The 18,002-nt window shown below is 34.7% G+C and overlaps 2 protein-coding genes across 3 annotated transcripts in view; one reads left to right on the top strand and one right to left on the bottom strand.

Moving 5' to 3' along the window:
* Nucleotides 1-18,002, bottom strand: part of LOC138127051 (zinc finger protein 787-like) — a 185,496-nt gene that overhangs the window by 32,823 nt on the left and 134,671 nt on the right. The window contains exons 6-7 of one of the 2 annotated variants that reach the window (XR_011158076.1): nt 9,054-9,137; nt 6,227-7,230 (exon numbers count right to left, since the gene is read on the bottom strand). Coding sequence is in view for 1 of the 2 variants with exons in the window: in XM_069042915.1 (XP_068899016.1) it covers nt 7,070-7,230; nt 9,054-9,137 (245 nt within the window). In the remaining variant the exon portion in view is untranslated. Of the gene's footprint in view, nt 1-2,971; nt 7,231-9,053; nt 9,138-18,002 lie in introns of those variants that run through there. The other variant, XM_069042915.1, reaches the window with a different exon arrangement.
* Nucleotides 7,431-16,523, top strand: LOC138127048 (anillin-like). The gene is made up of 4 exons (XM_069042908.1): nt 7,431-7,772; nt 14,902-15,095; nt 15,148-15,488; nt 15,548-16,523. The coding sequence occupies exons 1-4, from the start codon at nt 7,522-7,524 to the stop codon at nt 16,148-16,150; spliced, it is 1,389 nt and encodes a 462-aa protein (XP_068899009.1). The 5' UTR covers nt 7,431-7,521; the 3' UTR covers nt 16,151-16,523.

Genomic DNA, 18,002 nt, shown 5'->3' with positions numbered 1-18,002 from the left:
ACTCTTTGTCCCTTTAGAAAAAAAAATCATGAATAAAACAATCTTCTCAGACCATGTACGCACATACAATACTGTTAAATACCAAGTGACTATAGGTGTTTTTATTAAGTTGGCAACATACTTTAAGTCTTATGTTGGCATATCCGATTTTCAAATACATACAACTATTGAACATTAAATATTAAACCAATAGTCAAATATAACAAATCTGTCATTTTCATGCTTTATTTTTAGAAATGGTTTTTACTACTGAGCACAATTGTTTTATTGTACTGGTTCATTGTCGAAGAGATTTCGAAATGATAATAATGAATAAATAATAAATAATTAATTCACCTTAATAAAACTTGTTTTCATCATTATTTTGTAAGATCTTATTTACGATGTCAATTATGCATAATAAACACTAAACTTCGAAAATCCTAACGTAAAAAACTAATTAAGATGAGATGACATGTTGACAATGACGTTACTAATTGCCCAGTGATGCCAATATATGTATTAAATTTGCTTCCATCTTTTATTCTCACTTGGTACGTAACATGTATAGTAGGCCATTTTTTTAACCGGCTTAACTCCCACGTACATCAAACGTGCGTGTTCAGCCAATCAGAGCGCTTGTTTTCATCCAATCAAAAATGTTTATCGCGATAAAAACGTCCTACTACTCTGTCATCTGTCAAAAGTGATTAAAATTGCATCATTATTAAATCATCATTCCATTAAATAAATGCAGTACTGACTACTGAGGGATTATCCCGTTCGTGCTGAAAAGTATGGGGTTATTATAAATATTTCTAACAACTAGTTGACGTAGCGGCGCACCTAAAGCATAGCGCACAGCCACCTACGATGTTAGAAACATTTATAATAACCCTGTAGTAATTACTGTCGCGAGCAAAAAAACTGGTCGTTATAATCATGCTTTGACACAACAGAAAATGAACAGAACAGTCGTAAATATCATAACCTTTCATCATGTTGTATGACATTAAATGTCATTTTTTTCTCATTTTTTTGACACTTTGTTGACATGGGCGTAATCAGGCAGGGAAAAATGTTTAATTTGTGACAATCTAACCAAATTTTGAAATGACATTGACGACCAGAATTTTTTGCTCGCGACAGTACATACAATGATACTTTGCTACCCTTATTTATTTCGTTATTACGTCCGTTTTTCAATTTTCTGTTATAAATCCCTAAAAAATTGTTTTTAAGTGAAAATAGAACCCAAAATTAAGAACAAACCCAATCATAAATTGCCAATTGGAGGTTAATGTTGACGACAATGATGGAAAATATGTAAAAAATACTTATCCACACTATACGGGGACTTCCACAAGAGATTATGTCTGTTGTATCAATTTAAAATAAGTATGTACTATCGCGGCCAAAATACTTTGGTCGTCAATGTGACATAAATGATATCCAATTGTAAAGCAAGCTTTAGGATGTTTAACCTTATTTTTTACTGTTGTCAAAATTATTTTAATCCATCAGTGTCATACGGGTGGGGTAAATCCCAGCTGCGAAGGCAGGGTTCAAAAGCGAAAGATCAACATGGTCGCGGTTTAGACAACCTTCAGAAGCAAGTAAGACGATTCTATATTTATCAAAAACTGAAGATGCCATATTTTTGACAAGAATAATTTGAAATTGTCATGTATATTGACATTAATACCATATTTATTTACATTTGAAGTGTCAAAAAGTGACGACCAAAGTATTTTGGCCGCGATAGTACCTACTCTCGTGTCAAAAATAAATTACTTCCTAGAATTCGAACTTTTAGGGAAATAACGTTTTTCATGTTGTGTGTAACTAGAATTTTCAAAGGTTGGTTACTTTGGATTGAGAGATTAAATCCGCCAGTACCTAACCAAAATTGATTGTGAAACGAAAAATCATCTATCACTTAGCGAGAAATGAGTCATTTGCAACTGTTACAATTAATTTGCTGTCTTACATTTTTGGGATATCTTTTGTTTGTCACCAGAAACCACATAGCCTCCAACCTAACCAAATTTATGGCAACCTAGTAACGAATATCCCTAAATCCCAGGGAGTAATTTATTTTTGACACGAGAGTAGTTATGTACAACGTGATCAAGAATGACTGAATCTGTTGGTAACAATGAAAATTTGAATGATTTTGGTACCACTGTAATCTAAACGCATTTCCGGTTGTCAGCTTTGACAGAGTTGACAGGCGAATTTTACGTTTACCATCAAAGGGTCACTTTTGTAACAGCATAAACATACCCGACATAACCTATTTTTTTTAATGTCGTGTCAAGTTAAAACATCCGGTCAGTGCCAATTACGAAACAGAAAAACACCAATATTTTTCAATTGTTTCATTGCCAACAGACTCAGTCATTGTTGATCACGCTGTATAATTGAAATTTTTTAATAAACAATAATTGTCAAAACGTTGTCATGTTGGTATGAGCCGAACAGTGATTTTCATGATAATACGATTTGTCACACTGACTGTCAACATTTTTCTAATGTAACTGAGTCTGCGCCCTGAGGAGCGAGAGTTTATTTCAAATTCGAAAAAGATTTGGTCTGATTTCTCATTAAATTTATTTTGAAAATGAATTCATGGAACAAAGGTACGGGAAGCGAACATAACCTTAACTATGATTTGGTGTAAAATTGTTATTCAGCTGGTCCGTATGTGCACATTTTAGGGTGGTACAGTGTGGTTTTTTACTTAATTTTGACACTGACAATTGTTTATTAAAAAAATTTCACTATAGTTATTTGTGCAACGTGTGTATAAAGCACTACTTTTCTTTACGAGTGGAAAGTTTACACACACGAGCGTAGTGAGTGTTGTCAGTTCATGTAAAATTTAAATTTTCTAATTTATTCTTGTTTCTTATTGTAGTCTTCAGTTGTCTTAGACTGATTACGAAGGTTTCTTGCGTCCGAAATAAAACAAGTTACACTAAAGCGTTGATATTATTTATTCCAATTAATTAGTATACAAAAGCATAAAATAATAGATAAAAATTATAACACATTTGACTAGATATAATAGATGTCAACCTTTAATATAGTTGTTACGTTGGACACTATTTACAAGTAAATTATAGTCTAACATAAACACGATTAAACTAACTGAGCATTGTATTTGTAATTACCTCTAATAGTATACGTTTAATATTAGAAAAATGTTTTACATGTGTAAGTACAACTAGAAATAAATTGAACTGTCAATAGATGCCGCGGTTATTGATCATGGTTATTTGGTATACGACCTAATATGTACTACCTTTACGACTAACTGATAGATAAACCTAAGGTTTTTTTTTATTGTAAACATCTTACCTTATAGATATCTACATTCCTGAGCTAATCAAATCGTCGACGCACCATTACTAACTTCAGATTACTTCATTAATTAACACGTTTTCTGCTAATCACATTTTCTCCCAGACGTCACGACTTGCATGTCGATTCTCAACCGCCAATAAGAACGCTTTGGTGCGTCGACGATTCGTTAAACTCCATTCTCGACAATATCATTTTTCCGGCTTACAATAAGCGCACATGCTTTAATTGAGACGACATTCTCTTTTTACGAAGGTGTTTACAGCAAATCGATGGCAAATGACGAGTGTTTTAATAGGCGATTAGATCGATCGATCATGGTGGAGAAGACGTATTGTCGGCTGTCAAGTCGGATATGTCACAGTCAGTTCACATTACAAGAGCGGCGCAGTCGTCAGATTATTAATAAAAATACGCCTTCGCTGCTTGCTGAAGTACCAACTGGTACTTGCTGGCGTCACAACTTTTTCCCTTTTGTTATTTAAAGGACGATGATGAGGCTGTGGCGTCGACAAATTGCAGGGTAGGTTTAATATGAATATGTGGTTAAAGTGGTTGGGGCGAGGGGATCTGGAATGGACCTACCTGAAGGTTTAAAATTATTTTGAATAATTGGTAATAATGAAGTGGAGTTGTTAAGGAGTGGGTACAGTCTGTTCAAGAAGAAGTTGGCAGATATAATGGTCGCCAGAGCTGTGGAAAATATGAATGGTTACAAGTTTCTTAAAATTCGAGAAATTGTTGACCGATTTTATTACACAGACAATAGGTATATTGTTACCGACTTTTCTTGTATGTAAATGTAGTATTGGGATTGATTACATATTTATGAAATAAATAGAATTTTTTTATTTTGTTTAGGAATTTTCTTTTCCTAATGTCACTGAATAGTGTATAAATCATAGATACAGTTGGTTGCAAAAAAAACGGGAAACGAAAATTTTCCTAATGTAAATTTGGTTTTGTCGATTTGTCAATTAATTGTCTACTTGACAATTCCTATCAAGTGATTTTTTAAAAATGTCATTGAATTTTGACGCTAATTCTAACCTATCTCTCGTAAGAAAGTTTCACACTATGGAAAAATTGCAAAAATGTGTCAATTTTATTCTGACAGTTCCCGTTTTTTTTTGCACCAACTGTACACAAACTGGTTCCAAGTGATTGACCATTTTATTTTCTGGGCTTGCTTTTATTTAATGGATTGGATATTAATATCGTATGATCAAAAAGTCTTTGGATCAAGCTTGCCCTGGAATTAACAAGATATCTTATGTAATTGGGTTTATTCGCCTCGTTTATGTTTAAATGAGTTCCGTGACTTCCGTGAGAGATTAGCACTACTTTGAAGTACACATAAAAACTACGGGCTGTAGAAATAAATAATTCTATAGATGCTTTTTACACTTCATGGCTATCGCGATCCAAAGACTTTTGATCATACTATATATTTGTTTGATACCTCCCTAGAAAGTGAGTCTGTATTCATAGTTTTCAGTGGGTGAAGGCTTCTCTTTCGCTCACTGTCTTTCACTCACTGGTTTTCATTCACTCGTAATTTTCTAATAATTCTTTCTGATAACGTCATTTTGAATTTTAGGCAACATTCGGTACCTCGCGACACTTGCCTCTTCCAGGACATCATCAGGGACATATAACCATTTTTATTTTTTATTTAATTTTTTCCATAGCAACAGATGCGTTCAAAAATGTGATTTATTTTTATTTAAAATATTGAATACAAAGTTACAGACTCACTTTCTAAGGAGGTATCGAACAAAACCCAATACAGCACTCGAGACGTTGCTTTCGTTCGCGTGAACGAAAGCTTTGCTTTCCTCACTCTTAGTGTAAATAATTCTTTTAATAAACCAATTATTAACAATGGTTGACTAATTTATCTTTTGGAATATGTTTTCAATCCTGTTACACTAGACAGTACCTACCTATGTAATTTTATTTTTGGTGCTTTATTAAAATCAGAATTATTCCAAAAAGGAAATTAAAGTCTTTTGCAATGATAAAAGTTCCGTAAACTGTCTTGAAATGCTTGACCATCTCATTTTCTGGATATTTCTTAGTCAAAATGACAAAGTGGGTTCAAAATGTTGATTATCTTATTTTCTGGAATATATTTTCGTTTTAAATATGTAATAAATAAAGCTTCAACAAAATTCCAAAAAAAGACTTTTAGTTTATTTTTTCCTAACGTTGTTTTTAGATTTTAGATTGAGAAGCCTGATTGGAAACAAGATGATGCACTTTCTCACAAGACACAAGATGGAGTATACAGGGTGCATCTAAAATACGTGTGTTAATTTAAATACGTAGCAGAGCTTGTTAAATGAGACATGTTTTCTATTTGATTTTTTTACGAAAAAGCGTCACAAATTGGGAATTTTGCAAAATGTTATAGAGCAAACTTTCATAAATTAGCGAGTTCTTCCACTGGTTAAAATTAACACACGTTTTTCAGATACACCCTGTATACTTTTGTAAAAATTTTCACGCTTTAAAAAATAAAACCACAGAGGGAGTATAACAAAACGTTTTCTTCTTTTTTTTTACTTTTTAATTGCACATAAGAAAACTGTTTATTTGTAAAGTCCATTCAAAAATCAAAAAACCACCAACGTCGCATTTTCCTCGATAATTACTATCGGCAACGCTGTCTAGTGTAAAATTTGGTGAGATTTGTAATTTTTTGGTTAAATGTTTATTAAGTGTCTTGTTTTTCTGGGCATGTTTAAGTAAAAATAATAAGAATCAATAAATAAATGAAATGTGAATTGAATTTTATTTTGAATCAAATAAATGTCATAATTTATAGTTCCCAACATATGAAAAAATATCTACCTAGGGCTTTTTAAATGTTACCAACCTAAAGCAACAGATGGTGGTTTTTTGATTTTTGAATAGACTTTAGTTATCTTTATTTTTTTCGAATTTGACAGTTCTTGAGTAGGATTTTCAACAAAATCACTTTACATACATTGTTCAATTTTGGCTTGCACAAAAATTTAACGTTTCAAAAAAATCACAATAATGTCCTCATGTGTTCTCGTCTTGGCGGAATAATCCACACATCGTAACCATTCACGTTTCCACATCTCGTACGCGTTCTCCGTACCGACATGTGTGTTCTTTGTGTGTGAGGTGTGTGGGATTTGGGTGAACGTTCTTTTCTTGCTACGATGGACATATCCAATAATCCCCGCATTAAAACATACTCGGTCATCATGTTCGCAGGTTTAATTGGAGTCTGATGTCAGAAAGATATGTCAACTCGATGCTGTCACGCTCGTCAGATTAGGCCGTGTCCTGCGCCGTTATAATTATTATCTGTCTAGAATATCGTGTCAACTAATTGATGTTTCAATAAAAAAATATATTACAATCACGAATAAAAACTCCATTTTGTAACGTGTCTCATAATTTATGTTAAACCAATCCCGGAGTGACAACGAGAAATCCGGCGAGTTCCGGGCACGGAAATCATCAAATAATCACCCCACTATGGCAGTTGGTCCTCGCTCAACAACAACTTGACTCGTGACTAATTCATCAACTTAAGGATAACGTGAATAAATACTTTATAAATAAGGGACGCGGGTCCCGCAGAATCAAGAGTCATTGAATATATACAGCGTGATTCAGTACGCACTTGAACCAAGAACATGCCGATATTATGTACAGATCACTTATCAGATAATCACTTGTGAGCTTATTCAGGTGTGTTGCTGTCTTCGGTGTGGTTCCCGCTGGAGTCCTCGGCGGAGTCGCCGTGTGGGGCGTTGTTCTGGCCCCGACACTTGGGACAAACCTCCGGAGTTCCGTTGCAGATGTACATCTTCCCGCACCTCGTGCACTCCTCCTGGGGATCACCTGCGACAAAAACAATGAATTTTTTTAACTCGTCGCTCCGACTCGTGCTATCGTTTGGGGCAGATTTCGTGGTTTCGAAACGGTTCCCACGCCCCGAGGGGTAGACTGTTGCCGAAAAAAAATTATTCGTGACGGTATCACATCCAGGTCCTGGTCGCATAACCACTGGCCATGTAATACCAATTACGGCCGTCAATTTTGCCTATTATAATTTCAAATGCGCTGCTAATGCATTATAAATTGGTGGAATTCGAGATGGTGCTCCTCGGGCTAGAATTATAGACTAGGCTAATGCGACTAGACCTTACAAAATTATTCCCCGTAAGTCTACGGGCACGTAATTGCAGGGACCCGGACCTGATTATGGTATTTTCGGTGTCATTTAATTTACAGTGCAGTGCTAAGGTATCGTGGCGGGTTGTGTTTTCGTTCTTGCGGTTATTGGAAATTCGAGAGTTATGGGAAAGGCGAGATGCGCTACCTGTGGCTGCGGACACTTTTTGCGGGATCGACACAGTTACGTACAGATTATATCGATATAGGTATGTTTTAACAAATCTGATATCTCCCATCTGTCGCTTCGTCGGCAGTAAAAACGCAGTTATTGTTGCTGATTTATTTTACAAACTTTCAATCACGATGTTTATTTAATTCCTTAATCCCCCACATTAACTAGAGGCGTCATGGGAATTACCACGGCGGTTATGACACAATTCATTAATTTTCTACTACGTACTAAGTTAAAATCGCCTGTTTTGCTTTAAATAAAAAATAAACTCATTTTATAACCCCAATTATTCACGCGCCATGTCTTGCCGTCTGACAGTAAATGTAAACAAATACCAACCTTGTCTAGTAACATAACGAAAAGTAACTAATTATCTGACCGAAGCAACAATCCGACAAATATTTAATGTACAATTTGAACCCAATTGCATTTAATGCAACTGCAAATATCTTATATTCTCTCATAAAAAGATCTAATGTCATACTTTGTTGCTACGTAGTAGCGGTAGCTCTGTTCGATGACGTCACACCTTAAAATGCACACAAACGTGCTTAAATTGCATTTCGCACCTTTCATCGTTTATGTAAATCTTGGTAATCGATTGGGTGGGAACACATTGCTCCTAAACACTAAACCAGCAGATAAAACTGTAACTTTAGGTGCATTTGGTGTTATCATAACCTCACTTTAGACACCATGAGCTACAACTGTCACACACCCCCATCAAGAACTTCTTGAATTATGTTAATCTTGGTTGCCCTTCGATGATATTTATTCCGCTTGCAACAATGCAATTAAATTTGAATTTTATTTAAATCCGGGCACCACCCGTAATAAATCGAGCGCTGGAACACCAGGACAAATATTTAATAACATGCTAGTTGCCATCGGAGGGGCACTTTGTGCGAACAAATTTAAATTTCATTAACCGTGGCTCGTCTTTTTATCGATAATCACCGATTGCATAGAGTATCAAATATGGTAACTGTTAATCGATAATGTCTGAAGTTATTTACAGCCTACACGACACCACTTAAGCATCAAAAAAGAACGTATGGGAATTTATGAATATTCAGGGTTTATTGTAAATACGTAATGGGCGCACCCATAATTTAATAAAATCATTGAAATAGTTGCTTGTGTTTACATGAATTGGTCATGTCTTAATTACTTATTGCTCGTTAATTTAATAAAATTGTTCGATGCAAATGCTCCGGTTACGTGCAAAGCTGTACGTATTTTTTGTATTGGTTATTGCGTGGTTCGTTGTATATTAATTGGTGATTAATGAAACTGCAAGAGAACAAACACTCACCCTCGTGCGTCTTCATGTGGGCACGTAGATTGCAGGCGAGGGCGAACTTCTTGTTGCAGAGGTCGCAAGCGTGGGGTTTGTCACCTGAAATCAAAAAATTATTATCATTTGTGAAAGAGAATGAATCAGTTATCAGAAGAAAATATATTTTATTTTGTTGAATAAGAAGTGTTCATTCGAGCTTCTAAAATGGGTGTAGATAAATAGCAATTTTCTAGAGCACGAAGAATAATTGGATGCGTCTAGAACTGTCCCGATACCGCACCGGTGCCGCGAACGGAGGTGATCTCGTTTGAATCACATGGTCCAGAAAAGTAAGGAAGGTTTCCCGAAACAGGCATAAAAAGAAACGTAGAGTGGCACAGTAAGTCAGTTGTAGTTAGTGTTAGTGAATTATTGGCGAGGGAATACAGCGGCTCATAGTGCAAGAGTGTTAATTTCTGTAGTGTGCAATTAATGTTAATTTAGTGTAAGTTATTAGTAAACAATACAATTAGTTGTTACCGTTTTTACAAAGTTAATGAAATTTGTAATAATTCTAGATATTGCTAGAATAGAAGATATATTTGCTAGTCCTGGTATAGCAATTTTGTAAGACATCTGATAGAGTCAAGGGTTATTTAGAAGATCAGATGACTTGTTCTTCCTTGTGTACAAATCTCACTAATCATATTTGAATTTTTTTTTGCATAACATAATTAGGTACGTAATCTGTACATAATCATAGTCAAAAGATTTAAATTAATATTTACGACCAGCAACAACTTGTTGTCTTTACAGTAGATCTAGATAATCAACCTCATTAATCTTCAATTTATATAAAAATAAGATGCTGCTTAAGATATGGCGAGATTCTAGAGATTTGAGAAGAAATTTATTTAATAATATTGTTTGGGTATACTATTGCGATGGAAGCTTGCCCTGTAATTTGTAACTCCGCAATTTTACAAATTTTAGTAGAAATAATTCACAGAGTTTGTATTCTAGTTAGTTCTAAGGAAATTATGTAATATATAATTTACTAAATAAATCACTACTTTTGAATGTAGTACAATTATGGAAAGTAAAATTCATCATGGATGAAATGTGTATGAGTTCGATTCATTTTCAGATTTATAATTATAATCTAGGTAACAACAAATTATGTAAATTCTCTCTGGTCTTAACAAAACTGAAATTTCAAAATTTAAAATTTTGGTGGGAAAAGTAGAAGTACAGCAACTTCTAGAAATATCGAAACAGTTAACGTGATTGGTTAAAATAACGAATTTTGAATTTAACAGAATTTATTGACCATTTGGTCAAGGAGGGGGTGAGAAAGTGGGGTGTCATGGTGTCAAGATAATCTCACAACAAAGGTTTAGAGCTTGGAAGTAGCGTGACGTCAAAAGCAGTCCACGTGTTATAAAATTTCAAGGTAAATTATTTTTCTGGTTTTATTCCCATTTAAGTTTTATTTTGACAATTATTATTAGTTGACTTACTTTATTAAAAGTAAGTTATTTTCTTTGAGAATTCATTTAAAAAGAAGCTTTGTTGTTAAAATCTTTAATTTAAATTGTTAAATTGTTTCAAATTCGCTACATACAAAATATGTGATCTTTTTGTATCGAACAATTGGGGAAACGCTTTCTTGCCAAGGCGAACTCTTCATTCTTCAAAGATTATTCTAAAAGACTTTTTGTTCATTGTTTGTACCTTTGAACCTCTATATAGAGCACAAAATGCCATAGCCTGATTAAGGTAGCCCAGCTGGCACCAACAAAGATAGCGTCCCATCTTGATTCACAGTTGGCCGGGTTATTCCATAAGGGCGTTCGCGAAGAGGTAAATTTAACAGGTGACACAATTAAAAAATTTTCGGCTTCCCTAACAGGTAAACAGTTAAACGCACCTTTACCTTTGCGATTTCCCTAATGACGTTGTAAATTTCTGAGGGATATTTACAACATCGATGGGATGCATCGTTAATTTTCTCTTTTTACAGTTACTTTAAAATTAAAGTGTTCATTCGATACTTTAATTTACAGTAAAAAAACACATTTACATGTATTATTTTTCCTATAAATGTGTTTCTTTAATTTTTATTGACTAATAAATAATCATTATCAAATAGGGAAAATACAAATGTCGGGTTGGTAGCTCTGCATGTCAAAAAGTTTGACATTTGTTATTTCACAAAAATCTGGAAAAGTCTAATACAAATGTCGTACGGTAAGTACATATTTTCCATGGCTCAAACTAATCAGGCACTTGGCGTTGCCTTCGTGCCTGAAACCTAGTTTTTATACATTTTCTGTGAATCCTTATTATCAATTATTAATTCAATCATATTATTATTCCTATTCTGAAGCTCATCAAACGTAAACCCATTTCCATTTGTTTAGTACATAGTTTCATTCATAATTTCTAAAATTGTCTGCTATTCACTTACGCTAGACATTTTACTCGACACCCAAAACACAAAAAGAGTCCAAATAATGAGATACTAAAAAAATAAATAGAAATGAAATTTCTACAGTCGAGCATCTAATGTCCGATATTAACTGTATCTTATTCTTCACAAGCGCATGCTGACTTGCAGATAAAACGCGGTCAGTTAACAGTCCGAATGACTTAACATTTTTAAAAAATTGTTAGAACCTAATCTAATTAAAAAAAAAATTGTATCATACAAAAATAGTTTATAAAGTGTGTCTTTAGCTTTGGAAGGTTCACATATCCATTTGTTCTCAGCTAATCCCAGTTTTCTTCTTCTTTAACACTGTAGGAAGAGGAAGCAGCAAGTTCCAATACCATTCAGTGAGTGTACAGTATGGTGTAGTGGCCCTAGAAGCGCCGTTTTATTTTTCAAAATAAAAAACAAAATTTTGACTCTTCAGCTTTGCCACTCCAACAACAAAGTGAATTTATCTATTTAAAAAGAAACAATATGTTATATCGGGTGTTCATTTAAATTTATCCTCAAAGTTTGCGTTGAAGAGTCGATTGTAAACGCACCACTTGTCAGTCTGCAAAGTAAAAACACAAACAACGCAAAAAGTGAGGTTAGATTTAAACAGCTGATCCGTAATCCGTGATGCGTTCACAATCGACTCTCAACGACTACTCTGAGGAGAAGTTTATTAAATGAACACCCGATACAAAAAACTTCATAGATTTGAGACATTTTTTGGTTTTTACTCTCTGACTTTTCCAATAATTATTTATTAGTGTTAATTATAGTTTTTAAAAAAGAAAACAGGACAAAAAACAGTGACACTGATGACAAAATTTCAGCTTAAATTGGGTGCCAGACGCTCTAAGTTACGACATACGTGACAAAAACAAAAAATACGGTTAAGTATCAAGTACTGTTAAAAAAAATGCATCGAATCTAATAGCGACAGTACTCGTCGTACCAAAAACTGGTCGAAAATAATCGAGTGCAGAAGAAGTGGAAAAATTTGGACAAAGTTGTCGATGGTTCGACGACTTTAATAACCGCATGGGCAAAAAGCTCCTATAATGACGTCCCGACCAAAGGGGCCCATACATCACGTCCAGCCATCGAAACAATGGCTCCTGACCTTCGAATCAGCGAGAATTTTGCGACAAATCCATAAAGATGCGATATATTTATTTGTTTCGTCTGCCGAGCGGACAGTCCGGTTTTCGGCAGTGTTGAAAAACTGCCCGATTTTTGGCTCATGTGCCATCCTGTTTTAAGACCATACTCATCCGACACTATGAAATATTTATGTTATGCGTTCGGATCTTATCTAGCTGCAAAAACTAACGGAGACACCGTCCGTTTAAAATTCTATACGAGTTTCGCAGGATCGATTTCTTTATCGTTAATATTAATGCGTCGAAAAGAATAGGCCTCGGATTTTTGCTCTTGATTGAACGACGCAACTAATAAATCAGGTGCCCTTTAAACCGACCCTACTTGCTGCAATTACTAAGTTCAGTGAGTACAGCTGCACGACTTTTGCTCATTTTATTGACTCGATAAAAATGAGCCAGATAATGAACGATCGATCATAAATAATTAATCGATTCATGCATTATTGATCCTGAACTATATGATAAAACAAGATGCTCGTTAACATTATAATATCGGACGCGTTCTTGTCCGACCAAAATAGTCATCCTTAATTGATTGCTTTTTATTGACAGAAATCATCGAAATCCTTGTTAGGCTGCTTTGATCCAATCTAGATTGTCCTCTCGTGTCCTCTCTCCAATCGATTCTATTAACGCACGGGAGTCACATTGTTGGCGACAAGTCGCGCATTTACGGCCAGATTTGTTTATCTTCGCCAACACATAATGGCGGAAGGTACTACCTTATCCAGTTGGGAATTCGCTTTCCTTCCAGTACGTTTGCACTTTCTTAGAAGAAAGAATCCCCAACAAGGGCAACTGCTGGATTTGGACGGCGAAAAGAAAACAGTACCGTCGAGTACCAATTTTCAAAAAAAAAACTTCAACGTGCATTTCTCTCTCTCTCATCTTGTGACGTACAGAGTGTGTCAATTTAATAGGTACAGAAAAACTTCCAAATTATTTATACCTGTGTCGTTACTTTGGGACACCTGGTATGCACGAAGCGGTAAAGCAACGATGAAGACGATTTAATCTTGAAATCTCGAAATAATTTTGTTATTATGCAGCTTTTAATTCAAAGCTGTTAATTTAAGTAATTTACAGTTTTCGTTGAAGGATATTAATGCCGCTATGAAGCTAATAAATGAAATAATTTGAATTCTCGTTTCTTGGACGTTACTTAATTAGGAATATAAAATGATTTGTCTTAGCCGGGTTAGGACTCGAGTGTAACACAGAACACGCACGTGTTTCATTACTAAACGTAACATCTGAAATACTGAAGTAGGTACGTGAAGCAATAAATTGAATACATTTTTTTAAATGTAAGAAAAATTTTTTATTAATCCGGTAAACATGACGGTAACATAAGCACAGTTCTTTTAAAATGTGAAATCACATTTAATTAAGAAAATTTCGTTGTTTCGAGCATTCGCGGCATGTTTTTGTGTTTAAAATTTAAGAGTGAGGCTTCAAGGTCGCACTACGGCCATCTGCCAAGCAGGCAAAACATTAGGAATAGGTATACTGTTTCAGAGCGTTTACATAATTAAACACATTTAAACAAGAGATAATTTAATTTTTGACAGCTTCTGAAAACTTTTATGATATTTTTGAATTTCTTCCCAAAATCAAGTTATTTGTAATTTGAATTATATGACACGTTCGTGTTTTTTTAATTAAAATCATTTCATGGTATTGCATGGAGGTGAAGTTTCAAGGCCATGTAGCAGCCATGTGTCAAATAGGTCACAAAGTAAGATATTATTATACATTATTAAATCGATAATATATATTTAAAACAAATATAAATTATTGATTATTGATTTATTGCTCTTTATGAAATTTTTCGATTTGTACTTGTTTTTTTTTTTAAATTAAATTTCATCTTCATAGTCTTGACTTGAAGCTCAAAAGTGAAGCTTCAAGGTCACGCGGCAACCATTTGTCAAATAGGTCAATATTAATTTTTTAATACTCTGGGGCAACATTTTCATGAATTTCAAAATTTCTTTGGTGTTTTTTACCCATAAATGCATTGATATTGTGGACATCTCGTATGCACTTATGGTGCATTTTTTATTGCACTAATAATGTGTACAGGGACCAATATGTTTACACCAAGTGCATAATCAAGAGCACACAGTCCACACAAGCCAAAACAATTATTCGGCGTGAGAATGGCAAACTTTGGCCACCAAATGATAAAATCACAAGAACAACAACATTTTCGCCAAATAAATATTGTGCATTCCAGTACCAAACCGGCTTCTGTTCGTGTTAAGCTGAAGAAAATCGTCATGGACCAGTTACTCCAAGTGAAATGTCACCGTGACGTTGAATGTTTAAAAATGAAAGAAGCGTCGAACGTTTTGCAACACCTCAACAACAATTCGCGGTACGGCTTCTGGTACGAGAGACTCCTCGCGGAAAAAGTACTCCTCGAGAGTGGTAAGTGCTCTCACCTTGGTGTGAGACTTGTTTGACTGACTTGTTTTTTCAGGCCACACTGTAGATCTTCTGGCAAAGAAAATTCGCGAAGGGTATTGTTCCACTTCAGAAACAAAAACGCAGATCGGTACTGTTTCCGTGGAAAATTTCCAGTTTCAGTCGACGAGACAATACACAAAGTCAAATGAAACTGAATTTTACACTTTGTTGTTGTCGAACGGTACCGACGTAAAGACTTCGAAGATTGCGAGGGCAACAAATGGCTACATAAGCTTTTCCGAAACATTTTCATTTGAAGTGACTCCAAATTTCAAGATTCTAGTGCAACTGTACGGGATTTGGATGAAAGAACCACCCAAATTGTCCACTTTGGGTAAATATCTACAATGCAAGGTAACTTACAAAGTGGGAAATTTTCGCCTCCAGTTTATTTATTTTTTTCAAAATTTTAGAATTCCTCCAGTTGTATTTTTTCCAAACTCCAGTACCAAAATCCCAACACTCGCGACATCGAAGAGTCCACCGTGCTAAAATCATCCTTCAGACTTCTCGCGTCCACCGAAATTTGTTCCTCAGATTTGCAAAACACCAAATGGAAATTGGCCTCGACCCCAGATTCGGATGTGAACGACTGGGCTTGTTTCTCAGTCAAAATGGACAACTTCACCATCGGGGTGAGACGCTCCGGGTTTCTCACTCTGGGCATCAAACACAACGACACTTTCGTCTGGAACAGACAATGGTGCGTTCTCGATGGGAGCAATTTAAAAATTTATAATTCGCCTTCGGAAGAGGACCTCGTTGATGGTTACTTAAAGGTGGACTTAATAAACTGTCCGTCAAGTGAAATCACCGAAGCTCCACGAACATTGTGCAACAGGCCCAGGTCTTTAATGGTGCATATTAATGAGGACGGCGGTGCAGTTACCAAATACTTTTTTATGGCTGATAACAGTGACGACCTGAAGAGCTGGATGGCTGATCTTAATTTGGTCCTCGATTTGCTCAGGAACAGAAATACTTTCAAGCCAGCGGCCCCACATAAAATTTTATAAGCAAAGAATCTTGTAATTTGTCTTGTAAATAATTCTTATTGTAAATAAATTATTCTGAATTGTTGTTAACAAAATACCACAAAAACTGTGTTTTTTGACGAGTTTAGATTAAGTAAACACCGTTCACGTTGTTTTGGCATAATGAGAGGCCATGATTTTTTTTTTTAATGTTGGACACACTGTTTGATTTCCGTCACTAAAGTCCCTGACATGTGGACCTATCAAAATGAACACAACATGTTCCTGAATTTCCCGCAATGTCAAACTAGTAAAACTGACAACAGTGCACTAGACATTGACGCTATTAATAACCTCAAACTTAGAAAAACATAACCTAATTTAACAGTAGTAAAAATGTTTTATATGTGGATTGTCAAAGTCAAGGTCGCTTAAAATTTATGAATGAACTGTACTTTAGTGAGAAATCTGTCATAAATTTCAAATACAACCTGTTGCTTTAGGTTGGTAACATTTAAAAAGCCCTAGGTAGATATTTTTTCATACTATGTTGGTGACTATAAATTATGACATTTATTTGATTCAAAATAAAATTCAATTGCTTTGAATTTCGTTCATATTGTTTTATTAGCAGCACGTTTCATGTATTTCTTGATTCTTATTATTTTTACTTAAACATGCCCAGAAAAACAAGATACTTATTAAACATTTAACCTCAAAATTAAAAGTTTCACCAAATTTTACACTAGACAGGGTTGCCGATAGTAATTTTCGAGGAAAATGCGACGTTGGTGGTTTTTTGATTTTTGAATGGACTTTAGTTACTTTTCCTGGTAGTGCCAACTTAACGACAAGTTCCCAATCCACATCTATAACGTTCCGGCTATACCAAATTGAATGCAAAATTTCCATGGCCTCCCATTGTGCCAAAACATCGTCAATGCATTTTAGAAAATATACCGAGTGACTCCTAGCATTATTATTATTCCCTTCTGTCTTTCACCACTACAGTGAAAATAATAATGAAAATTGGGCGTTTGGAATGAACATCCAATAGCGAGCTTGCATTTGGCAACAAGAGAAATTTACCAAAAAATTTTGTCCATTTCAAAAAATTTAAAAAATGGAAATTTTTGGTATATTTTTGTAGTATTACATTACAGGTTTGCCATTTAAAATAAATATATCTTTTTTGTTACTGCTTGGTATTCTGGTGCCATTTTCTTGTAGAATCTCACACGTGCATGTGAATTAGTTTTCGTAAATTTTTCATGGCCTTTCACTCAACCTTTTGTTCGTGTTCGGAAATAAGACACTCGTCTGCGACTCGTGCTTATTTCCACAACTATAAAAGCATTCATGAGATGGGGAAAGTTTTCAGAAATAATTCGTGCACAAAGGAGATTACAACCGAAAATTATAAATTAAGAATTTTCGCTTAGATTGACTTACGTTGGTAAAATATTGAATGCTACAAAGAAAATTCAAGAAGAAAAAGTTGCTGGAAAAAAGAATTTGAAGGAAAATCTTCATCACAAGAGAATCTGGTTTTTGTTGGACAATGTTGACAATTAAATTTTTGATCTTTTTTATCACCTATTGGATGTTTATGTCAACAGTGATGTCGTTAAAGATTTTTGTGAGATCTTGTTTGTTTTCTGTATCAGCGACTGTAAACAACTTAAGAAAATAATTGTCGCAGACAAAAATCAATCTTGAAGGACTGATTGAAAACATACCAAAGAGCCAAGTCGGTAGCACGTTTAAAATCTGATTTAAATATTGTATCTGCTTGTCTCAGTACTATAAGAGAATTCAAAAAACTCGTTCGAGCAGACGGCGCTTTCTTTACATTATATTCAAATGCAGGACCACCGGTCCGTGGACGTCACAT

The sequence above is a fragment of the Tenebrio molitor genome, chromosome 3, assembly GCF_963966145.1.
Source record: "Tenebrio molitor chromosome 3, icTenMoli1.1, whole genome shotgun sequence".
NCBI classification, from domain to species: Eukaryota; Metazoa; Arthropoda; class Insecta; order Coleoptera; family Tenebrionidae; genus Tenebrio; species Tenebrio molitor.
Note: the sequence above shows the minus strand (reverse complement) of the source record. Positions and strands in the feature narration are given on the sequence as shown.

Bases quoted from the DNA above. Each gene is read 5' to 3' on its own strand.
- LOC138127048 (XM_069042908.1), top strand. From the start codon at position 7,522: ATGCGACTAGACCTTACAAAATTATTCCCCGTAAGTCTACGGGCACGT. The intron at 7,773-14,901 runs GTATGTTTTAAC...TGTGCATTCCAG, and splicing joins TACAGATTATATCGATATAG to TACCAAACCGGCTTCTGTTC. The intron at 15,489-15,547 runs GTAACTTACAAA...TCAAAATTTTAG, and splicing joins GTAAATATCTACAATGCAAG to AATTCCTCCAGTTGTATTTT.